Here is a 25,537-nt window from a genome sequence, read left to right as displayed (position 1 = left end):
TTCAGTTACAGATTGGCAGTGTCATTTCTATGTGAAGCCTCAGTGCATCTTGATGTCTGTTCAGTCATGAAAAGAGATAGGGCAATCTGTTGCAGTAGTGATGTAGTATTTATTAGTCATTCAAGGCAAGAGGAGACTTTCCATTCATTTAGATAGTTCTCTTATTGGCACCCTCTCTCGCTTTTCAATGAGTAGCACATGAATTTATCTACTAGACCTTTCTTTGCAAAGTATGCATTTGCCAGCTGAGCTAATGACTTTGTTTTAAATTACTATTAATATTTTGACGTTTTGAGAGAATTGTTATGTAAAGAGCAAGCAAGACCTTGAACTTCCCAAACATCCTTTTAAAAGATAAGCATCCTTCAATTAGAAACTCTGATTTAAAATGTGTTACTTGCTGTTAAAAGTGTATTTGAGAGCATGCACGGGATGCCTTTGTGGTTTGTTTAAGAACATGATTCTTGCCTGACCTTGATTACAGCTGTTACCTGTGCTCTGTGCCTACTTGTTGAGGATGCTGAAATAGTGATGAACTTCAAAGGGAGCAGGCAAGGCTTTTAAAAAATGGGGCTATGACTTGAGGAAATGTCGTGTTTGTTAACATTTTCTATCTGTAATAGAAAACAGTAGTAAGAAAGCATAAAAACCAGAATTACACAAGTGATGAGTTTGCTGCTTTGTAAGAGCATGTTGCAGGTTGTCCTGTGGCAGCAGGTCTCACTGATGTTTGTGAGTTTGCAGGAGCAGCTGGAGCCAAGTGATATTAGCTGCACCCACTGGGAAGCGGAGAGGTTGAAAAATTAAAGGGTAGGTTGTCTGACCTGTTGGGATTCCTATGCTTTGTTTTAATGAAAGTCATGATCTTTCTGTCTTCTAGTGGACTTCTCTAAGTGATGGTGGCAGGGAGTAATTTTCTGTTGAGATTTTTCTCAGTATTTCTAAAGCTCTAGCACAGTTGGTATGTGTTAATGATGACATTTGAAAGTAATTTTTTCTTCACTTGCTTTCTGAAGGTAATTGACCTTTGTTCTGTCACATATAAGCTAGAAAGATGTTATTTTTACAAGCTGTTCTGAACAGCTGCAACCTTTTCATGAACACCAGAGGAGGTTTTAGGGCTAGTTTCCTAGAAAATCGGGAGTCTGTAGGTTGATGCTACCAGAACATCTCTTTCCAACTACAACAGACTTTTTTCCTTCTGGAAAGCTCTGTAAATTGATTTTTCTTCCTCCCTGTTGACCTGAGGAAGAGCATAGTCATAGATGCAGTATATCCATCCTCGTGTAAGCTGCAGTTTCTGTAGATCTCTTCCTCATCAGCGGAGTTGTAGATATAGCCATCACAGGCCAAAAAGTGGCTCTTTTCTTGCTTCCTTCACTACTTGGCATTTCAGGGCTATTAGCTGATCCTTCCTTAACTCTTACTCAACCCTTCTGTTTTTGTCAAAGTCTTCTCTCCTTGTTTTAACAGTTTGTCCATGACTTCCACATTAGTGGAGCAAACAATTATGAATTCTGTTCAGTGCTCTTTGCCTAAAGACACAGGTTGGTCCCCTTTTGGTAAATGTCAACCTGAGTAAAATGACAGGAGAGTGGGAGACGAAAAAGATCATCTGCCTTCTTTTGCTCCAGAAAGCTGGCTGCTTTTGAGGAGAGGACAGAAGAGATAGGGAGGGGAAAAGAGGAAAAAATCTGAGGTGCTTTATCAGATGAGGGTGAGTGCCAGAAGCGTAAGACAGCATAGATGCCAAATTTAAGCAAATATTGCTGAGTCTTCATGGATGCTGTTGCTGCAAGGAGAGGATACATTTGCTTGTAAACAACTGCGCCTACTCACAAACTTTTGAGCATGCTAAGGAAGATTAACCTGTTCACAAAGGAGAAGATAAACGTCAAAAATCCATAGTTCTGAACTTCTGAATTGTTTTTTGCATGTACTTTGTGTACATTTTGTACACTTCCTTTTCCTTTTCCTTTTCCTTTTCCTTTTCCTTTTCCTTTTCCTTTTTCTTTTCCTTTTCCTTTTCCTTTTCCTTTTCCTTTTCCTTTTCCTTTTCCTTTTCCTTTTCCTTTTCCTTTTCCTTTTTTGCTTCTCCACAGTATCAGCTTTTTATTGTTTGTGGAGAGACAAACAGACTCTTGTTCCAGAGTATGGGGGGAGGAGGGAAGAAACGTGTAAGCGCAGTGGAATGTCCTTTTTACTGCCTTTCTCTGGCTCCAGGTCTAAGACGTGGGGATTTTAACATATAAGGAGCAGCAAAGTGTCAGAAAACAAGCGACAATGAAAACAAAATACAGCCAGTAACCTTGGGGCTCTGAAACTGAGCAAATGTTTATCAGAGTAAGATTCTGCTGGACATCATTGAATAAGAATGAGTTGATGTCACACTTGGCAGGAACGGGAGCTTGTTTTTTTCCATGCAAACAGCACAACATGGCAAGGGGAAAGGAGAGGGAAGAGTGGGAAGGAGGGGAGGGGGAAGAAGGAGAGAGCTGCTTGCTATATATCGAACGAATAAAAATATATAAAGGCATGGTTTGTTTTGTTGGAAGGAGTCTCAGTGCTAGGACATAAATAGACAAAGGTTAAGGATGCTTCAGGGCTCCTCCTACACTGCAGCTCTGAAGAGCTGTATACAGATTCCTGACAGCCATTGCGTAATTTGCTTTGACTTGCTCCCAGTAGAGTGTACTGTGGGCTCATTCCTGCGGTCCTTATTCAACAAAACCTCATTTGGCTTTAATGGGAATTTTTACTTGAATAAAGAAGTTCAGCTTTTGTGACCTCCGGTAGTTTCATTGCCTAGCCAATGAATAGGAGGATCTCCCCTCACCCCCCCCTCACCCCTGTGTACTCTGCTTTTAAAGCTTCATGGTATTTCATATTTCAAGTAATGCAAAATACTAACTGCAGAAAGAGAGACTTGCCTCAGGCAGGCAACGGAGAAGCAAAAGCTGCTTTCTAACAGGTAGCATCTGAAGCTCAGATGTAACTACCAGTATCCGAATTTAGAAGTGAGCAGTGTTAGAAAGCACCTCAGAAAAGGTGTAGATAAAATGAAGGAGTGCTGTGATAGAGCAGATTTTTCTAATGAATTCTGGGAGTCCACTCTCCTAAAAACAAATGAAAGCATAGGAAATGGTTAACAGATTCTGATCTAAGAGCTGTCTGTACCGGAACGAACACCTTCTGGCTGTCAGCTCCTGTACAAATGCTCTCGGAGAGCACAGAAGTGACACTGCTTCTTTTATTATTTTTGTTAATGTATAACTGGGTCATATATATATATATTATGTATATATAGCTTTCTGTAACAAATGTAGGAGTTGTGGGATGTTGCTCTGTTTGTGCTTGTGTGTTCTTGTTCAGAGCCACCATTTGCAAAGTGACACAAATTAAACCCTCTGGTCAAGAGCTCTGCTGTATTGGAATAAGCGTCAGTCTGGACATTATAACGGTGTGTATGTGCGGGGGCATTTGTGTCCTGTCAGCCTCCCTTCCCTCGTCCCCACCATGTATATAAGCTGTTAAGACCAGCCTTCCTTACAGCTACCCAAATATCTATGAGGTATTTCTTTGATTAGCAAACAGCCTTTCAGGATATCAAGCACATGTGGAAAACTGGGCCATTATTTTTCATAATATAAAGACAATTAAACACTGGACTGTTGTGGGGGCAGCCAGCACAAACTTTACAAATCAATTTGATAATGTAACTTACATTTAGTGGGCTCTCATGGCAAGGCTTTTAGAGCCACTGTTTCAGGGAAGGAGGCAAAGCTTTAAATTTGACCCTTTCGGTACGTGATTCCCTCAGGTGTACGTGATTCTGCGGAAGCTTTTTGATTTGATGACTTCCTGCTAGACCACATTATCTCATTCAAAAAAATCTTGCTAATGCAGCGTACATTGAATAGATTTGAGTGTTCTCATCTGTTGAATGACCTTACTAGACATATGCACGCTTCCGACCTCTCTGACAATGACTCAGCTCTGAGTATGAGCAAAGAGCAGCGCATCTGACTTCGAGGCAGACTGGACAAAGAAAAGCTGTTGTGTCTGTGCCGGAACCATTTAGGAGTGCAGGCAGCGTAGCAGGGAAGGGGGAACAGTTGGGTTTGCGTGCTCTGCTCCTTTGCTGAAAGCTACCCGTATCAAATGAATCCTTTAACTGCTGCTGCAAGTGCAGTCCTCTCCCAAAACAAAGTCAGAAGAAGAATTAAAAATAATTGCATATTTATTAATTAGAGAGTTGAATGAAAACATTTAAGGTACTAATGTACCTCAGGACTCTCTCATTTCTAGGAGAGTCTTAAGAATTCACCATTCTGGACTTTAAAGCTGCAACATGTTCCAAATATTTTGTACCTTACTTTTAAGGCAGTTGAGAATTTAGATGGTGGTGTATGTTACTAGCACGTCTTCTGTAGAGTTAGTTTTCCTATTCTCTTTCTCCCCCAGTCCAAGAAGAGATGTGTATGTGTCTGCACTGCTGTGGTTTGCTCTCATAATACTTTTAAACTATTCTGTTAGAATGGAGATGTGGATTCAACATGTTGTTACGTATTTATCTTAGTGAAAACAAATGCTCTGTATTGGAACAAGAAATGGTGGGGCTTTTCTGTCATCACCTCTGTGGTTATATTCAAAGATGATCAAAATTCTTCTACAATTTCTCTAAAAACAATAATAATTAAAAAAAAAGTCTGATCCCTTTCTGTATCCCTTTTCTCAACTCTACCTCTGAGCCTGGTTTTATAGTTTGAAAAAGCATTGCTGGGATCATTGCAAAAGTGGGTATATATTTGTGTAGGACCTATACCAAAATAGCGCCTGGAACAGCTACTTTCTGTTAACAGTCACAGCTCTGCACAGCTGTGCTGATACTACCAGTGAGGGTAACATGAACAGATATTAAACATGCAAGGTTTCTTAGTTTCATAACAAATCTCTAAGAAAGTGTAGATTGCATCCTGAAAATGGAAAACCTAATGTCAAAATTAACTTCCAATTGCTGTGAATCAGTGTTAGATGTGGTAATTAGAGGTCTGGATTTATTGTTCTTATGACTTGGGTATTTTGCTGGGCTCGGTATTTTGCTGGGCTCAGTATTTTGTTGGACTGTTTGCTGAAAATGCAGCCGAAGCCACCAAGTCTATGGACTACACAGGAAGAAGATGCTCTAGGGTAAGGGGTTAGTGTAGGTGAGCTGTTCTGCAGTGTCCACCCCTTGTGTAGAGGTGATGGTGAAGTGAGGAAGCTCAGCTCTCTGCTCGGGACCAGAAAGCCATTCTACATTCCATTTCCAAAAGGAGGTAGCTTGCGTGTGTGTGTTGGTGCCACAGAGCTGCTAACTCCTTGCTGCACTTCTGATTTGTGTACCAAGGCTCCAAGTTGCACTGAAAGATCCGTGGAGGGGAGCTTGTAGCACAAAGGCATTGCAGCCACAAGCCTGAGAAAGGATGGCTAGGGTCAAGAGCGGGACACAGCCCTTTGGGAAGGCGGTGGGTGGGAGAGTACTCCAAAGGGGGCACCCCTTTTGGTGCCCGCTCCTTGTTAATTTTCAGGCTGCTTGAGTGCTCTGAGGTGTGGAGCTGCCTCACCCTGCAAATGCTGGTGCAGAGGGGGCAGTTGAGCCTGTTTCTGCTTAAACTGCAGTGGTAAATGGCCGTGGAGCAGCAGTTCTGGCTGTCAGTGCAACGCTGAGCAACCCCTTGTAAGCATCAGGGCTTTATCCTTTCTTAAATCCTGAGCGATCTGTAAGGCAAAACTTCTTAGGTGCTGTGTCACTGGAATTTTGAGGTTCTATCATTTGCAGGAATGTTATAGCTATTAAGAGCTTTAAAGATGCCAAAAGTAGTGAAAAATGGCTCTTTCTCACCTCTGTCACTTTAAAAATAGGAACAAACACTGATAAGCGTCTGGGGGGGCACTAATTTTCATTTGTTTTCATGGATAATCTCGAAAACCTAATTTGGAATCAGTTCTACCTTTTTTTTCCTCTCCCTATTTTTATAACAAAGAAGAATATTTGCCTGGCAACAAAACTCTTTGGCATCAGAGCTCATCCCTTCCTGCTATTTTATTTCTTATCTGAAGTCAGAGCCTTCTGCAGAGAATGTAAGAATTAGTTGCTGTCAGCGTCGCAAACAAAGCGGTAGTTTCAGATAGTGAAGAGTGAGAGAATAAATTGTGCTTTATATGAATGTGTAAATCTACATATTAATATAGAATAAAAGCTTTTTAAAGAAAAGTTAACGTAATATATTCCTGTTTTCTTTTTTTTCTGGTGTTCTGACACAGGCCATGGGTTTACCTGTGGATGCTGTACTCTTTGCACCCTGCAGTCCCGTTGTGGCTGCCTCTCCAAGCGTGTTCCTTGGGGTCTGGGGAGGCCAGTGAGTGGTGGTGGACAGAGCTGCAAAATTGGTTTGTTGAGGTGGAGCGACTGAGAAGGAGATGAAATGCAGCCTTCGGATTGTATTGGAAAAACACCCTCCTTTTCTCCTGCTTAAAGGAATTTGGGGCTGCACTTTAAATAAATAAATACCTGTTCAGATAGTTTGTGTAGTTTAACATGAGAACTATGCCGGTCCTTTTCCAGCTCGAACTGAACATCTGGCTCACAGCTCAATGTTTTCAGTCTGTCCTTTTAGTGCAAGTTCTAGTCTTTAACCTGAAAGACAGCTCAGCCAGCGGGATTTCTCCAGCAGGTGTTCTGGTGCTCTCATGGCTCTGAGGGATAGATCAGGTCAGTGTTTCCTCGGGGCAGAAGGCGAGGTGCCCATTCGTGGCTGGTGGGGAAGTCTCCTGTCAGTTGTCTTGCCTGGTGGCTCCGCGTTGCCCAGGCTGCAGGCATGGAATGAAGCAGGCCTGCCACAGGCCACACGCTTGGGACCGAGGATGTGTGCTGCTCCTCTGCTGTGCCAAGAGACCTGAGACTGGGGAGCAAGCCTCGCTTCCTCAAGCACAAAGCGTAGTGGCTGAGTGCCGCGGCTCTGCGCTCCGATTCAGGCCCCTCGTTAGTCATTGCAAAGGCTGCAGTGCCAGAGCCCTCGCCAAGGTTTCTGGCTGGCTCTGTGCACGAGCAGAGTACCCAGTGGATATGTGTTAATTGAAGTGCTCTTAAATTTCACTTATAGTAAACAAAGTCAGAAGCCTGTTTTCTGGTTTTTTTGTTTGTTTGTTTGTTTGTTTTTTTAAAGCTATACCAGATAAAATGCTCAACAAAATGCTAACTGTTCAGTGTCTTCAGTTTTATTTGGCTATTGTGCATATTTTCTAGTGCTATGAGCAAAAGGTTTTGACAGATGTCCCCATGCACCCATTACTTTGACTGGTCTTATTCTGACACTGTATGCATTCATAGCATGCTGTGTTTTTCTGACTTCCTTGTGTCTTTGTGTAGTCAGAGGATGCTGAGAGTTAGTCCCGTGCCTGGTCTGGTCTCATAATGCATGCCAGGCGCTGCCCCAGGCTGTAAACACCTGTCTTTCTCAGGTCATCCTCTGGGATGGGGTGAGCTGAGCTAACAGCCAAGAGGAGGAAGATCATTCCTATAGCTGCATGTTTGGTGCTGCTTCTGAGGCTCATGGCCTCCTTGTGAGCCAGGCTGGTGGGGAACCAAAGGCAGCAAGCTGGTAGCTCTTGGGCAGGTGAGCAGCGTCCTTCGGTGGCAACCACAATGGGTACAAGGAAGGACCCTGCTCTGCCTGGCAAGGAGGGCTGGCAGAACAACAAAATCCATCCCATTTTCAGTGGCAGAGAGTCCTAAGATCAGCTCAGGATTTAGCTCCATGACCATACTTGTTTCAGACAGGGACAGTGCTCTTTTCCCAACTGCTGGAAGGTGTCCCAGCTACAAGGCGTATAGAGGCTGCTAACTCTTGTGATAGCTCTTACCTTGAGGGAGGCGCGAAGGAAGAGTGCAACTCTGCTTACAAAGTGTAAATTGAAAGATATCTATTGAGAAGTGCTATGGTGAGGAAGTGAAGTTTTGCTATGCAATGACTGATACTTTCCATGATAGATTTAGGAAGCAGATTTTGTGCTGTGTGTGAGCAAATCAGCAGACTGTGTATTAAAAGTAATAATAATTAAACAAAAAAATGTGTGGGGTGGTATGTTTTCACAGCTGCACTGTTTGAGGCTAGGGTTAAGTGAAGGGAGAAATGAATTGTTATATTCTGGGTATATCTAACCGCAGAGGGAGTGACGTAGGCGCTTGGCAGAGCTGGAATGTGGAAGTTGTCGGTGTTGGCTCTGAGATGCGTCTCCCCGGGTTTATGGCCATGCTGGGATTCAAGTCATTGTCTCAGAGCGTGGGGAGCCAGAGTTCAAGGAGCTCCCAGGCTTGCTAACCACGTGCCGTTAGGTGCTGCGTGCGTAACTGATGGAAGCGGCACTCCTAGATTACCATTACCTATGGGTTACTTGTGCGATCCTGTCCTTACAAGTGTCGTTGTCGACATTCAACGCTTTCTTAAGTAGCAGCTTATTTTAATAGTAAAGTGATGCTGTTTTGTAATGTTTTGCTAGGGAGTTCATTTGCCGAGGTGTAAACTGTCTACTGCAGAGGTGGTACAATTTTCATGATTTTTTTTTTCTGTTGGGATTTTAAAACACTTCATGCTAGGGATTCTTTATTGTGCTTTGTCTTTCTTCAAGGCACTTTGCCACTTGACAGTATTTGACAGTAGATGATAAACATGCAAGTAATACAGAGCACAGCAGGCCACTTATTTCAGTGTAACTGCTGAATGTTTTAGGTGCCCTAATAAGTCACACAAAGCTGAGTGGTTAGTTTTTTAAACACCCTGCCAAAAGTAAATATTGCCTGTTGTCTCCTCCTTCCCTCCCCAATTCAACCTCTGAGAATTTCAGTGTCTTCAGTTTAGCTGTTATAATTTCATGCCAGTTCCAGCTCCATGATTCCTTCTGGCCTTGGAAAATACCCTTATGTTGCAATACAATGCTGGGAACAGTGCTACTTGTTTATACACTAATACTGCTGGGAAAAATGGCATCCATAGTATCCCTTGAGTTACTTCTAAAATCAATTCTGGTGGATGAGGGAGAAAAATAAAAACAGACTGAGAAAGAAAAGCATTTGAATGTGGTTAATGTGCGTTGGGAAGACAGGAACCTGAATATTTAAATACAGGTGGGAGAGAGAATAGAGAGGAAAGCAATGGTTCAGATTTCGGCAGCAGGTATGCACATAAAAAATGTCAGATGGTATGATCATTTAATAGGAAACAGCTCTGCCTGAATAATTTTGTTCCATTTGGGCAGTGGAGTTGCCAGGCTAAGAAGTTTGATCTGCTGAGGACAGCCAGGTTCCCAAAGTGATGCTTGCTCACTTTGTACTCACCAGAACGAATGCAGTGGGTAGAACCTCACCTTCTCTTACTCAGTTGGCCTTACTAGCAGATAACCACTTATCCTAATAAACAAGAGTCCAGTTAAGTTAGTTTCAAGAAAAAGTGAGGAGTAATTACTTATTCTCTGTGAAGTGCATGCTGTATGAGCTATGTATGTGTGGGCTGTATCATTTAAGAAGTTTCATCAGTCCCAACTAGACTCTGCTGCTCCCGAGTAATGCATGCCATTTGGAATGTATGCTGGTAAAACCTTCACAGAACATCTTTATATGTCAAGTCAGTCTTCTTAAAAATACGGGGCTTACACAATAAAAGCTTCCAGATCATGTTACCACAGCACGTAGGAAAAAATGGGCTATCTAGTTTAAGAAGTAAGTATCAGCCAAAATAGAACCAGTATGTTGTGGATGCCCCATCTGGGCAGGTGTTTGAGGCCAGGTTGGTTGGGGCCTTGGCCAATCTGATCTAGTGGGTGGCATCCCTGCCTGTGGCAAGGGGGTTGGAGTTAGATGATCTTTAACACCCCTTCCAACCTGAGCCATTCTATGAAATGGCAGCCCACATTGCCAGCAAAATGGTTGAGTGATTAATTGGGTCGCATGTGAGAAAAGAAGATAAAGTGAAAAATGCCAACTTGGCAGCATTTACAAATCACTCTTCTTTGGTATGTTTTTCTGAATGCACATAATAGACAGAAATTACTGTTCCTAGTACCTGTGGCCAGAAACTGTCAACAGTATATTTTGGATAGTTCTTCTTTAGTGTGTATTTCAGATAGAGCTCTTGGAAAAACGGACAAAAGTCATGACATGTCCATAACTCTTGGCCATGACATTATTTTTACTTGGCAATGTGCCACGGCTCAAGCCCTTAAGATTTAGGGCTGCAGTTGTAATTGAGGATATGGTGTTTGTTGTGATAATACACAAAAGATAGGACATATGTTAAAAGTATTACTACATACCAAATAGAAACTGTGTGTTTCATGTGTATGAATGGTGGTTATACCACAGTCAGTGCTATGTTTTGCTTGCAGTTATAAATCATCAATGAAAACTTTTATCATCAGATCCTATTACTTATTTAAAAGGATCTCTTTCAATCTCTAAGAATTTCTCTACCACCTTTAAAACAGCTTTCTTCATCTCTGGAAAACAGAACTGGAGTCTTGGACTCACTGCCTCTGCAAGTCAATGGCCTGTTCATTAGTCTTGCTCTATGCCATATTTTGGCAATAAATTGCAGTTGCGATAGTTTCAAATTGACATTTGAACTGAAGAAGGTGTCCAGAAGTTTGGAGAAAAGCAGCAGACAGTAGTATCGGTTAATCTAATAAAATATATTATTTGTTGAAGAACCATATCTCATTTGTTGACATGTTGTAATCTGATTGTATAAACCTGAAGTGGCCGGTCATTTTGCTTCAAGTAGTCTGTCCTGTAATGTGGTCTCAGGCACAAGGCACGTGAATAAGTTACCATGGAGAAAACCAGGTAGTGAACTCAGACTTGCAGCTCTTAGGCTACAGTGTAGGAATTGTCTGTGCGTTTGCTTCTGCATCTTGGTAAAAGCAGCACGGTGTACTTGGCCCCCACTGAGTTTACTTGGGGTTTGTGTGTGTACACAGGCTGGTTATTGTGGAATAGCAAACATGCCCCAGCTGCACGTGGGTGCCCTTGTGCTTACAGGTGACTTCAGATGTCTCCTTTCCTCTACAGACCACTCAACACTGTGTTCTTTTATTTTTATTTTTATTTTTATTTTTATTTTTATTTTTATTTTTATTTTTATTTTTATTTTTATTTTTATTTTTATTTTTATTGTTAGTATGTGTGGATAAAAATCCATACACTTTTACCTAAAATAAAATAAAGGTTAGCCTCAAGGAGCTATCTTATTACTGACAGTAGAATCAGTTAGATGGCTTTTAGTTTGCTGTTTTTTGTTGTTTATTTGTTCGTATTTATTTAAGAGAAATTGAGTGTATTTGCTCCTGCTTACCCTCTTCTCTTCCATCTACACTCTAGAAAACTTTGTGTCTGCTAGCAAATGTCAACCAAATTTTGCAGCGGAGACAGTTACGAAAGCTAGTTACGGTCCTGTTATTTTAAGGAAGACAGGTGGACAGGTAAAGTTGAGACTCTTCAAAGGTTTTGCATGCAGAAGAAATTGAAGTAGCAGCTTGCTATTGCTCAGACAGAGAGGTCTCCCTCTGTCCTTTGCTTTTCTCTCTCTTGCCTCTCCAGATACTAGCTGTAGTTTTTGATCTCCTGGTAAGCTGAATCCTTCTGCAACCCTAGAGAAAGGAAAAAAACAAGCCACTGGGTTAGTTCTCTGCTGTTTTAGCAAAGTGAATCGTTTTCTGTGCAGTAACTGCACATCACTGCTTGCTTGTGGTGAGCGTGAGGCATGTGAGGTGAGGGAGAAGGGAGCTGGACCTTCCCTTTATCGGAGGGTGTACATGGGGGTTGGGAGAGAAGAATACATTAATTTGGCTCTGGTTGTATCATAAACCTTTATTAGATGTCTGAGAATCTGTGTGGGAGAGACTGCACAAATGTGTTTGATACTGACAGTTCCACAGGAAAACTGGCTCTGTTGCTTCCTGCGCTGCTGGAATTTGTTATTTGAGAGTGAGAGAAGGGGAGGGATGTTCTGGTGGTGAAGTCATCAGGCTGGGGGACAGCAGCTTCCATGTGGTCTCAGATAAATCACTTAATCTCTCGGTGCCTCAATTCCTCATCTTGTAAAATGACGTTAGTCTTCTGCCCTTTGTATGTGTATAGTGTTTGGGATAAGGAGGTCAGTTGTAGCCTGCCGATATCATGTGCTTACATAATCAAATGATGGTGGGTCTTAGGTCTTGATGTGTTTGCAAAAAAAAATAAATTAAAAAAAAATACATTTAAAAAGTTGCTCCAGAGTAAGTGAGTACAGTTTACTGCATGACACAGAACCACTATCTCTCACTTTCCTGTGAATTATCCCATCTCTTCCCAATCTTTTGCTTATAATTATCCTTTTGGGTCTGTGGCAGGAAGTGGACCATACAATATTGCAAATGCTTAGTCAAAAACACTCTCTTACATATTACTTCTGTGATCCAGAAGCTTTAAAAAAATAAAAATAAAAAATCTGTATCTTGGCTGCTTATACTTGACATAGTGCAGCCGTGTGTTTTTCTTCAGAGTACATTGTGTACCTTTTTCCCTACCTGAAGCTTCAAAACAAGGGTATCAGTAGACATGCTACCGATTTTCCGGTAACCGACAGCAACTTTTCCAAGGCTTATCACATGGCAATCTCGTACTTACAAAGAGGCATATCTAAATAACTGCAGACAGAAATTTTAGTGCACACAGACTGTATGCTGCTTTCCCCTTTTGGGCATACAGGTTTCTAACAGGCCAAGTGAGGAAGCATTGCTGATTTGTTTGTGGTTTTCCTCTTTTCAAACAGGAATTTTAATATAGAAATCTTTTGCATCACTGAAACATTTGTGTTTTGCAGCAGTCTTCAAATTCCCAGTCACGATCAGGCTTCATCGCACTAACTGCTTTCCAGATCATACAAAGTATGGAGTGAAAGTCATTGCTTTAGACATGTTGCAAGCTTAAGTGGTGCAAAAAATTATGAGTGCCTAAGTAATTACGTATAACCATCCCTATTTGATAGGAGTAAGTTTTAATGGTGTACAGAAACTTTTGACAGATCTAAGCCTTAATAAAAATGAGGCTCAAAAGTAAAGCAGAAATATCAGAAACAGATAGTCTTTTAGTGCATTTAATAACAGTAATAACAAAAAACCCTCAATCACAATTTCTCCTAATGTAAGATCTGTGCCTCTAATAGGTAGAAAACCGTAAGAGATTGGATTTTTTGTTCTTTAAAACTACACTTTTAAAGAAACCTAAATGTCTTTGATCTTCCTAATTTTATTTTATTTTTTAAAGGTAAATGATGGAGGAATAAAAGCAGTGGTGATTTTTATATCTTAATGAGTATTATCTTACAAGCAATAGCTCGTGGTGTTAGGAAACTGAGGCACAATATTCATACTGAGAGAGTATTTGGACTCTTTGGTCAGAAAAGTTGCCTGTTAAATGATGTGACAAGACAAGAGCCTTCAGCCCATCTGTCACCCATGCAGAAGTAACAGATCACATGATATGAGCTCCAAAATAGAGGAAAAATTGCTGTTACAGCCAACATTCCTTGCCACAATACAAATATGTTCTTTGCTCACATAATAGCTATTCATTTTGCCTACAGTCATTGTGTTTCCCTATTAAAGTTCAAAGGAATTGAAAATACACAGGCAACAAAGCCAGGTTTTGTCTTTGAGTAAATACATATTTTATTACAAGGTGTTTTATCAGTGTGATTTTAGAAAATAAACTGATTTGTAAAAAAGATTGTGTGGTCATCTACATTTGAGGTTAAAGTTTTCTCTGTGACTAGCTGTGATTTTGTTCATATTTTTGGAAGTTCCCTTTCGTCATGCTTGACCTCTACTAATTCTATGGTGTATGCCCTTTTCTTAAGGGCAGCCTGGCTTTCCATATCTGAGTGTATGAATTTTGATGTATCCTAACAGAAGTATCAGGAAAAAAAAAAGACTTTGCTGAAAATGTAGTCTTTTGTTAGTCTTCAGGAATGAAAGGAGGAAGTACACAATTGCAATTCAAAGCATTTGGTCAATAAGAGCCATATAAATCTGATTACTTTGTATGTTTGGATGTATTTCAATGCCTTTTATTCTGCTGCACACACGTGCAATTGTTTCTTTTCCGTATGTCATATTAAAGTCTTCTTGCATGGGGAAATGAGCTCTCTATCTCAGCTAATAGCAAGTTGCTGCCTCCAAACTTGTGCAAGCAGTAATGGTCAAGGAAGAATGCTCAGTCTTCAGGGATCTCATCTGTTTCTTGTGTGGATATATATTTTTTTTTTGTACTCTGGGATACCTGAAGGTGCTCACCTTTGCAAATAGCAATGAGGAAGGCAACTGTATGACGTTGTAATAGTTAAACTGTGGCTACTGAGGGCAGACTTCATTTATGAGACTAGCCAGACTGGGTAGCTTTATCCAAGAGCATTACAAGCACTTGATGAGGGAAGTTGTTGGTCTGATCATTTTTAAATAACCTTGGAACACTGGAAAATTCCTGCAGACCTGAAAAATACCACTTTTTAAGCTAAAACTAATGCTGTCTTTTAAAGAGGGTGTGTGAAATGACCCAGTGCTATTTTATTGGTAGTAACCAGAGCCTATTCAAATTCAGTGAGGAATGGAAGAGCTGAGAAAGTTTTACCATCTTGGGTTAAATTTATGAAGAGGAGTTTCATTAAGAAAAGAGGGTGGTAAGGAGGAGGAATTAGGAACAGCTGAAAAGTAAGTTGCAGGCAGCAAAGGTGATTTTGAAAGGGGAGGGAGGGATTGCCTTGTTGAAGGAATATGAAAAGAGCTGTAGGCAAAAAGATATTTCAAAAAAAATTAAAGGCAAAAGGAAACCTTTGATAGGTGAGCAGAAGTTCACAAACTGTAGCAGTTTAAATAAGAAATCATTAAAATACCAGAAGAGAAGTTCCTTAAGAACAGCTAATAACATATGCTTATGAAAGCTTCTTAGATTCTTCAGAAGCTTGCTGAAGAGTCTGTGGGATTGTCAGAGAAGAATTTGAGAAAAGCAAAATCAATTAGTTGAATCAGCATTCATTACAAAAGTACATCATTCTTTACAAGTCTGAATGAGAAGTATTCACAGCAGAGGTTTTACAAAAAATGGTAATGTACACAGGAATCAATCTTCAGAAAGACGTACCAGAACTGGTAGCGCCTCTATAAAGTTGACAAGCTGTTGCTAATCACAGTGTGTAATCTGTTGCTTCATTTAACCTTGCTCACAGGAGAAAAGGTGATGACATGCAATACACTGCAATGCAAGCCCTTAAAAAGCGTGTTGCTGAATAGTCAGTCCAGCAAAGGGGTAGCAATTACAGAAGCAACTGGATTTTTAGCCTTGTAAACACCGTGCGTTGGAGAAGAATGGACTTGGCTTTGAAAGAGGGAAGTCAGGCCTCAGGGTGCAGGGTTCTTTGAGGGCGTTAGAGAAATAATCAGAGAAATTAAGTCTTCTGTGGGAGAGGAGACTTAACGGGGAGTTCTTAAGCAGGGAAACATGATGGAAAAAAGTACACCCCACTCTAGATTGCTGCTGTTGCACAGAAATCTAAGTGTCAGAGCTTCACAGCCCACAGTATTTTTTTCTCTGAAATTTGTAATAACTTGGAGGTGGGAAGATTGTGCTAGAGGACGAAGCAGAGACAAAGACATTCTTTTCTAAATGTCCACTGTTGTCAAATGTTGGGAGCACTATTCTGGTCAAGGTAAACGTCTGGTCTTATTAAACAAGTGGTTACCACAGAAGTCCTCTCTTCTGTTCCACAGAAGGGTTTATTACTTGAATGACTATAACCCCTTGGCCACTTGCCGAGGCGACCGGCTCCGGGGCAGACGCGTGCTGCAGCGGAGCGCGGGATCGGGACAGGCAGGGCTATTTTTCGGGCACCGGGCCTACGTGAGGGAGCCGCCAGGCACCGGCAGCCCTCGTGAGGGAGGCTGACGAGGCGTAGGCGGAGCCAGCAGCGCCAGCGACAGCTCCTCCCCCCGGCCGTTCAAAGGCGGCCCTTAGGGAGCGCGGCGACCAGGGAGTGACGCGGCAGTTAGCGAGGCAGTGAGCGCGGGCAGGGCGGGCAGGCAGGGCGGAGCGCTCACACCCGCCCATAGGGACAACTCCTCCAACGGCACTCTCCCGTCAGCTGGGCTGCAATGGTCTCCACCAGGCACGGTGCTTTCTCTAGGAAGTCAGTGCACACCCAGACCGACTGCCCGTCCAAACATGCGGCAGTTCAGGTCTCCGGATGCGGGGAGTGTCTGAGCCTCTTGCTGCCATCGGCGGGAGGCAGAGAGACTGCTCGCGTGAGGTGCGAGCAGGTGGACGACCTGGTCCGCATGGTGGCGGAACTCAAGGAAGAGGTGCAGAGGTTGAGGGATATCAGGGAGTGTGAGCGGGAGATAGACTGGTGGAGCAACTCCCTGCAGGACCGGAGGGAGAGGGACCAGGGTGAGACGCCCCAAAGGGGGGTGGACCCCTGCCCTGTCGCCATCGGGCAGAGGGAGGGGACCTGCGAGTTGAGGAGGAATGGAGACAGGTCCCTGCTCGACCTCGCAGGAGATGCCCTCCCCTTCCGGCGCCGCCTTCCCAGGTGCCCTTGAGCAATAGGTTTGAGGCCCTGGAGCTGGAGAGACTGGTGGGTGAGGATGAGGTAGGAAGCCTACCCAGGAGGATGCCTGAGGTGAGGAAGTTGACTCCACGCCTCAGGACTGCCTCCACCAAGAAAGAAAGAAGGGTGATTGTTGTGGGCGACTCCCTCCTCAGGGGAACGGAGGGCCCTATTTGTCGGCCTGACCCCACACATAGGGAAGTCTGCTGCCTCCCTGGGGCCAGGGTCAGAGACGTTACCAGGAAGCTTCCAAACCTGGTTCGCCCCTCTGACTATTACCCGCTTTTGATAGTCCAGGCTGGCAGTGACGATGTTGAAAAGAGAAGCCTCAAGGCTATCAAACAGGACTATAGGGGGCTGGGACGATTGGTGGAGGGAGCGGGAGTGCAGGTGGTGTTTTCGTCTGTCCCTACGGGGGAAGGGAGAGGCATGGAGAGGACACGGAAAGCTCACGTGGTTAATAGGTGGCTCAGAGGCTGGTGCCAGCACAGAAATTTTGGGTTTTTTCACCATGGGGAGCTTTACTCGGCACCTGGCCTGATGGCCCCAGACGGGTCCCTATCTCCAAGGGGAAAACGGATCCTAGGCCAGGGGCTGGCGGGACTCATAGAGAGCGCTTTAAACTAGGTAAGAAGGGGGACGGGGCTCAGACAAGGCTTGTTGGAGCTGTGCCGGGGGAAACAATGGCTAGGCCGGGGAAGAAGGTGATGGCCCAGCTGAAGTGCATCTACCCTAATGCACGCAGCATGGGTAACAAACAGGAGGAGCTGGAAGCCATCGTGCAGCAGGCAGGCTACGACTTGGTTGCCATCATGGAGACGTGGTGGGACCGCTCCCACGACTGGAGTGCTGCAATGCCTGGCTATCGGCTCTTCAGGAGGGACAGGCAGCACAGAGGGGGTGGTGGCGTGGCTCTCGACATTAGAGAATCTTTTGATGTTGTGGAACTCCAGGCTGGGAATGATAAGGTTGAATCCCTGTGGGTTAGGATCTGCGGGAAGGCCGGCAAGGCTAGCTTCCTGGTCGGGGTCTGTTATAGACCGCCGAACCAGGATGAGGAGACGGATGAGGAGTTTTATAGGCAACTGACAGAAGTTGCAAAATCGTCGGCGCTTGTCCTCGTGGGGGACTTCAACTTCCCGGACATATCCTGGAAACACAACACGGCACAGAAAGCAGTCTAGGAGGTTTCTGGAGAGCGTGGGAGATAGCTTCCTGACGCAGCTGGTCAGTGAACCTACCAGGGGTGGTGCCCCGCTAGACCTTCTCTTCACAAACAGAGAAGGACTGGTGGGAGATGTGGTGGTCGGAAGCTGTCTTGGGCAGAGTGACCACGAAATGGTAGAGTTCTCTATTCTTGGTGAGGCCAGGAAGGGGACCAGTAAAACTGCTGTATTGGACTTCCGGAGGGCTGACTTTGAGCTGCTCAGGACGCTGGTTGGCCGAGTCCCTTGGGAGGTGGTTCTGAAGGGCAGAGGAGTCCAGGAAGGCTGGGCGCTCCTCAAGAAGGAAATCGTGATGGCACAGGAGCGGTCCGTCCCCATGTGCCCTAAGATGAGCCGGCGTGGAAGAAGACCGGCCTGGCTCAACAGAGAGTTGCGGCTTGTGCTTAGCAGAAAAAAGAGGGTTTATAATCTTTGGAAAAAAGGGCGGGCCACTGAGGAGGACTACAAGGATGTAGCGAGGCTGTGCAGGGAGAAAATTAGAAAGGCCAAAGCTCATCTGGAGCTCAATCTGGCTACTGCCGTTAAAGACAACAAAAAATCCTTTTACAAATATATCAACGCGAAACGGAGGACTAAGGAGAATCTCCATCCTTTACTGGATGCGAGGGGAAACCTAGTTACTAAGGATGAGGAAAAGGCTGAGGTGCTTAATGCCGCCTTTGCCTCAGTCTTTAGCGGCAATACCGGTTGTTCTCTGGACACCCAGTGCCCTGAGCTGGTGGAAGGGGATGGGGAGCAGGATGTGGCCTTCGCTATCCATGAGGAAATGGTTGGCGACCTGCTACGGAGCTTGGATGTGCGCAAGTCGATGGGGCCGGATGGGATGCACCCGAGGGTACTGAAAGAACTGGCGGAGGAGCTGGCCGAGCCGCTTTCCATCATTTATCAGCAGTCCTGGCTATCGGGGGAGGTCCCAGTTGACTGGCGGCTAGCCAATGTGACGCCCATCTATAAGAAGGGCCGCAGGGCAGACCCGGGGAACTATAGGCCTGTCAGTTTGACCTCAGTGCCAGGAAAGCTCATGGAGCAGATTATCTTGAGGGTCATCACGCGGCACTTGCAGGGCAAGCAGGCGATCAGGCCCAGTCAGCATGGGTTTATGAAAGGCAGGTCCTGCTTGACGAACCTGATCTCCTTCTATGACCAAGTGACGCGCTTGGTGGATGAGGGAAAGGCTGTGGATGTGGTTTACCTTGACCTCAGTAAGGCTTTTGACACAGTTCCCCACAACATTCTCCTCAAGAAACTGGCTGCTCGGGGCTTGGACTGGCGTACGCTTCGCTGGGTTAGAAACTGGCTGGATGGCCGGGCCCAGAGAGTTGGGGTGAATGGAGTCAAATCTGGTTGGAGGCTGGTCACTAGTGGTGTCCCCCAGGGCTCGGTACTGGGGCCGGCCCTCTTTAATATCTTTATCGATGATCTGGATGAGGGCGTCCAGTGCACCCTCAGTAAGTTTGCAGATGACACCAAGCTAAGTGCGTGTGTCGATCTGCTCGAGGGCAGGAAGGCTCTGCAGGAGGATATGGATAGGCTGGAGCGATGGGCTGAGGTCAACTGTATGAAGTTCAACAAGGCCAAGTGCCGGGTCCTGCACCTGGGGCGCAACAACCCCAAGCAGAGCTACAGGCTGGGAGATGAGTGGCTGGAAATCTGCCTGGCCGAGAAGGACCTGGGAGTACTGGTTGATAGTCGGCTGAATATGAGCCAGCAGTGTGCCCAGGTGGCCAAGAAGGCCAACAGCATCCTGGCCTGTATAAGAAGCAGTGTGGCCAGCAGGTCTAGGGAAGTGATTGTGCCCCTGTACTCGGCTCTGGTGAGGCCGCACCTTGAGTACTGTGTTCAGTTTTGGGCCCCTCGCTACAGGAAGGACATGGAGGTGCTCGAGCGAGTCCAGAGAAGGGCGACCAAGCTGGTGAGGGGTCTGGAGAACAAGTCTTACGAGGAGCAGCTGAGGGAGCTGGGCTTGTTCAGCCTGGAGAAGGGGAGGCTCAGGGGCGACCTTATTGCTCTCTACAGTTACCTTAAAGGAGGCTGTAGAGAGGTGGGGGTTGGTCTGTTCTCCCACGTGCCTGGTGACAGGACGAGGGGGAATGGGCGGAAGTTGCGACGGGAGTTTTAGGTTGGATGTTAGGAAGTACTTCTTTACCGAAAGGGTTATTAAGCATTGGAATGGGCTGCCCAGGGAGGTGGTGGAGTCACCATCCCTGGAGGTCTTTAAAAGACGTTTAGATGTAGCCCTTAGCGATATGGTTTAGTGGAGTACTTAGTGTTAGGTCGGAGGTTGGACTCGATGATCTTGAGGTCTCTTCCAACCTAGAAATCTGTGATACTGTGAACCCTTCTGGCCTCTAAATAGGTAACAAGACCACAGTGTCCTGTGCTTTGTTGCCTGTAACAAATAAATTAACAGCATTGGACCTTTTATTTTCTTTCTGTGATGTCTGCCATTACTGCTTGAAAAGGTACTACATAAGTCAAAAAGAAGTAATAATATGTTTCAAGTTGGAAAGCACTCCAGTTGTTGTTAGGATTGTCCCTAAAAACAGAAAAACGTGACTATGGTTGGTAACTGGGCTCTGTATACATACTGTGTCAGTATACCGTGTAAAGCATTTTCTCAGAAACTTTTCTAGTCATAAAAATGCTTTTAAAACTAACAGCTTTCTTCTGCTCAGTAGGATGTAATTTGTTGGAAGTGTATATTGACCTGGAACCAACAAGGAGATGACTAAGTAGGAGGAAAATGGTTTTAACATGCCTCTGCTTTGCCAAGGAATATGGAAACAATAACAGATTTGTCAAGTCCATGGGTCAGCCAGCCTTGTAGTGATATATGATATTTTTCTGTGCACGACATACTTGGTGTGCTTTTCTTTTTCTCCCTAAAGCACCATTTAGGAGCAGAAATGTGAATCTTTGTTTGTCCCATTGCTTATTATCACCTTCATGGGTACACTGTTTATTCATCGGATGTATCCAGAGCAAGCAGCGGATCCTGACTTCTCTTCATCATGGCAGGCACGTAATGTGGTCTGTCATCTTATTTGTTTTACAGTGTAATTTGATAGCTAAGAATGTGCATGTTTGGCAGTTGCCAAAGCATTTTTGGTCCGTACACTACAGCTCAGCAGTAGTCCATCTCCCATGTCCCCGTTTTTGTTTTTCCCAAGCCGTGACATCCTCCACGCCGCCTTTGCTTATCACTCAGGGAAAGTTGCGTCTCTCGTGTGCCAAGCGTTCTCTTCTCTATGGTTCAGTCAGTATAAAAGCCATGCCGGGTGTGCTTCTCTCTTTGGAAGAGAACCAACAGCTTGGGAAACGACTATTCAATTTAATAAGACTTGAAGACTTGAGATTCTGTTTTCTTCCCCTGTAAGAGCAGAAATGTGCTCTTGGAGGGGGCAGGGGAAGAAAAGTAATAATCACACCGATGAAATCATAGGAACACCGTTCCTCGGTGAAGTAGCGGCAACTCAGCACTTAGTTACTCTGCTGCTGAGCAGGTTCAAGCGCTGGCTGTGTCTGGAGTGAGCCTGAACCACACAGAGACCTCTGTCTCTCTCCACCTTTTGGCACTTGAAAGACTGACCTAATAAATGTTTTGTTGCAACAGATATGATCTCATATCCTTTTGAAAACCTCTTGTCGACTAGTCCTGCTTCCATCCCTTAGGATGGGCCTGTTTGGTGAAGAGTTCAAAGTGTGGGACAAAGCTTTGAGAAGGAAGTAGTGATTTTCAAGAAGCGAGTTATTTAATAATACCTGGAAGTTTGCAGCGCTGGCTATCTGCTTTAGAAACGAAACCTCCTCAATGCTGAATTGCTGAGGGCTTTTAGCTGGTCTCCTCAGTTTTCTGTTGTATACGAACAAAGGATACAAGCAACACCCTTTTTAACCTCCTGCCCTTTTTCCGTGTGTCGCTCTTGGTTTGGGTGTTTTCCTGTGGATCTTAAGTTTTTCAAGGGTGTAGGGAAGCATGCTGCTATCTCTTGAGGGCAGAGCTTGTGAAGCAGATATTGTATGAAAGCCTTTGGGGCTTGCTGTCTGCTCCTAGGGAGAGGAGGCACAGAAGAGATCTGGACTCCGTGGGGCAGAGGGTCCTTCCCAGCCCTGCATCTCAGTTCCTACCTCCCAGGACTCCCCTGGTAAAATCTCTCTGGAATCTGCGTGTTTACAGACTTCCATGAAGTGTCAAGATTACTTACTGCTGCCATCTGCTCTTTTGGAGCAAAGCTACCGACTTGCTAAGAAATAAAATGCAATGAATTAATAAAATTTTAATATTTACACTGTGGGCAGTAAGTAGTCACTGTGAACAACAAAAAATAGTGGATCGATTTCTGATGAGGGGAATTTCTGCCAGGTAGAAGACTGCATGGTTTTTTTCATGCTTCTGTTCACTTCAGTCTTTCTTTTCCTACAAGTTGAAATTCAGAGCTGAGTTCTTCGCTGGCATGGACAGCATGAGCCATAGATCTTGAGAGAAGCGAATTGCTTTGTCTTCTCCCTACTGCATCAACCAAAATAATGCTATTCTTTATCTTTAAATAATGTATGCTGTTTGGTTTTTATTACGACTTCAAACATTTATACTGGGTTATATTTGAACTTCTGCCTTCTTATGAAGATAGTCCAGCAGAACAGTTAATGTCTCCGTTCACTTGAGTTCACGTTTTTCTGGATAGTGAATCAGAGGCTCCTTATAGTTTATTAATTTTGCTTTTAGTGTTTTTCAACCTGTACAAGGTTGTAAGTACATAATATAAGTTTCAGTAACGTAGTCCTTTATAGCTTATTTTACAGTCCTTGCCCTGTTCCGCTTCAAAACTCTTATAATTCTTAGGTTAGCCAAAATACACACTTCATTTTAATTAAATCTATTAAATAGAGCCTAATTCTCTTCCTCCTCTTGAAGCTGGTGAGAGATTAGCAATAAAAGAAAATTAGTTGGTTGATAGCATCATGTATTTTGATCAGTGCAGGAACACGGTAACAGCCTCAGGTGTACAGTGAACTCTTCATTCCTGTGTGAACATTCAACATATTAAAAGTTGACAACATTATTTGAACATTTATCCTGACAAGATAAATTTACAGAAGATCAGAATTAACAAACTGAAGGAACACTAAAACATGTAAATGTAATGTATACATTAAAAAAAAAAGTTTCATTTCCTTCAGCATGTTTGCTCTCATTAAAGTTTTGCACTTCAGCTGAAAGTTTTCTTGAAAGATTTGCAATTGATATTTCTGGACCTAAGATTTTGTTTGAGGTAATTCTTTCTAGAACATAAAAAAGGATTTGGCTAATACAGATTTTTGAGACCAAATGGTTAACTGTCTATCTCCTCTTCTGACCTGTTGATACAGGCAGTGCAATTGTAGTGGATGACAAGTCAGCAAAACAAAATTATCTTTTTTTTTTTTTTTTTTTCCACTGAAGATGAGGAAAGGATGGGTTTTATGTAAAGGGTAATTGAGAGCATTCTGAGAGAATAAAACATTGAGTGTTGATGCAAAGTAAACCTACTTCATCATATCTGATGAGGTTGCTCTCCTAGTTTTGTTCTCATTTCTGTCTGGAAATTTTTTTGAAGAGGTTTAACTTTCTCAAATTCATAAGATACTTCTGACTTAGTCTTGGTTTCTGTCTTGTTTGTGAGTCTTCTGGCAAGAACTTGATGTCACAACTTTCTATTTCCCAGTGAGGTACATTCTTAGAAGAACTTTTCCAATCCAAATAACTTGCATTTATTACTTCTTTTAATTGCTTAGTATGATACTTGCTTACATTTGCTGTTTTAATGTCTTTTCCTGTCAGTAAACGGAGAGCCCCAGAGGGCAGGCACATGCATGCAGTTGCTGAATTCAGTTTACATAGCTTGACAGATGTTTTGGAAAAAGCAGATTGCGTGTGTGTGCTGTTTGTCACAGATGGTGTCCCAACTAGAAAGAAGTTGTGCTAATGCTGGAGGAAAATGAAAAGAAAATAAATAAAGGAAATAACAAAAAAGGATGGCCTTAGAATTTAGCATCACTTTTTCCAGAAGCTGTGGAGAAAACTGACAGTATGACACGCATGTGCTTGAGCTCAGCAAGGGTTCTCAAGTTGCACTATGCAAGCAACAAAAAATGGGCAGGAGAAATTTCTCTGGACGGTTTTGCCTTTTTCTCCTCTGGATATTAACAGTGGCCCAGTATTAAGTCTCATACTTTTTTGGTGAGCTTTTTGTGAAACCTAGAGTCATGTGAGTAGGTAAAGATCTTAATATATATATATATATAAATATATGTATGTATGGGCTAGTCTTTGGGGAACGTAAAGAAAAATCTTACAATGTGAAAGGGTTCTGAAGCTTCGAAAAAGGCAAGGTAGGCAAAACACTGACATTTCACCCCAGTTTTTAATTTAACTTAGGTGGGTCATTTTTCACTCAGCTTTGTTTTGGGGGACCAGTGAATTTTTAATGATTTTTTAGAAATCTGTTTTTGACAGTGAGATTCTAATGAAAATAGTTCAAGTCGCATGCCCTTAGGGGATTGCAGAACTCCACTCCTTCCCCTTCTGGCGTACATAAATGAGGACGGGGCTCATTTGTCAGAGTTCAGAATTGCTTGTGACGGAGATGAAGCAGGACTTGCTTTATGCAGCCTATCACTGGAAACCAAGCTGTTGTGCATTATGGTAGTATGTTTAGATTCTGCCTTTAAGCTCTGTCAAGGAGGGGTAAGCTGTATGGCAAACTATTCTTTGCACTGCTATGAATCCTAAATGGCCATAAATCTTCTATCCCTGCTCTTCCCACTTTTAGCCTTCACTGCACCATTATGTTGTTAAAGTCCATTCAGTAGTCTTCAAGCCTGAATTAGCTTTTCATTCATCCTTTTAAAGCTTTTCTTCAGGACATGTTTTGCTGCCTTTCTGCTTGCAGTTGAACTGGTTATATGAACAGCCAGATTAACTCCTTTTCTTCCCTTGCCTTCTAGGACTCCTCAGTGGGCAGACCTCTCCGACCAACACCAAACTGGAAAAGCTGGACCCCCACCAAGTGCTACAGCTGTGTCTCCGGTACCAGGACCATCTTCACCAGTGTGCAGAAGCGGTTGCCTTTGATCAGAATGCGCTTGTGAAGCGGATCAAGGAGGTACGGCCCACAGAATGCCCACTTTTAGTGGGAAGGGCTTGGGGGCCTTGGAATGACCCTCTCGAGCTATGAATGCAAGTGCTTGCATGGTCTTGGGTCGCTTTATGCAGTCTGCTTTAAAGTAAACCCAGTAGAGAAACTGTGTGTGTCTCTGTGTGTGTGTGTGTGCATTTCAAACAAAATTCCCTGGCTTTCACTGTGGTTACTTTTAGGTGATGTATTTACTGGTTGTGCTCTAGGATTCTTGGCTGTAAACAGAATATGTTTCTCTAGTATTATAAGTACTGCAAATAATTGTTAAAAGAGTAAAAGATGACTGGAGTTTTTGAAGTTATCATTCCTTATTCAGATCTGTATGCTTAAAGTTTTATTAGGCATCATGTTTAAGCTCTAAGGAAAGAAATGGTTATCATAACATGGAGAAGGTAGCAGAGGTAGAAAGTAGTAGCTCTTTCTTTCTTCAATGGATTTGTAGAGCAGTGCTTTTGTTTTC

The 25,537-nt window shown here is 43.6% G+C and overlaps 1 protein-coding gene across 2 annotated transcripts in view; it reads left to right on the top strand.

The window, feature by feature from the left end:
• Nucleotides 1-25,537, top strand: part of BORCS5 (BLOC-1 related complex subunit 5) — a 104,983-nt gene that overhangs the window by 58,873 nt on the left and 20,573 nt on the right. For both annotated transcript variants that reach the window (XM_083819940.1, XM_083819941.1), the window contains one exon: nucleotides 24,887-25,044. In XM_083819940.1, coding sequence (XP_083676066.1) covers nucleotides 24,887-25,044 — 158 coding nt within the window. The remainder of the gene's footprint in view (nucleotides 1-24,886; nucleotides 25,045-25,537) is intronic.

Source organism: Anser anser, assembly GCF_964211835.1.
Source record: "Anser anser genome assembly, chromosome: 1".
Lineage (NCBI taxonomy): Eukaryota > Metazoa > Chordata > Aves > Anseriformes > Anatidae > Anser > Anser anser.
The sequence above is the reverse complement of the archived record's forward strand: the minus strand, read 5'-3'. Positions and strand labels throughout refer to the sequence as shown.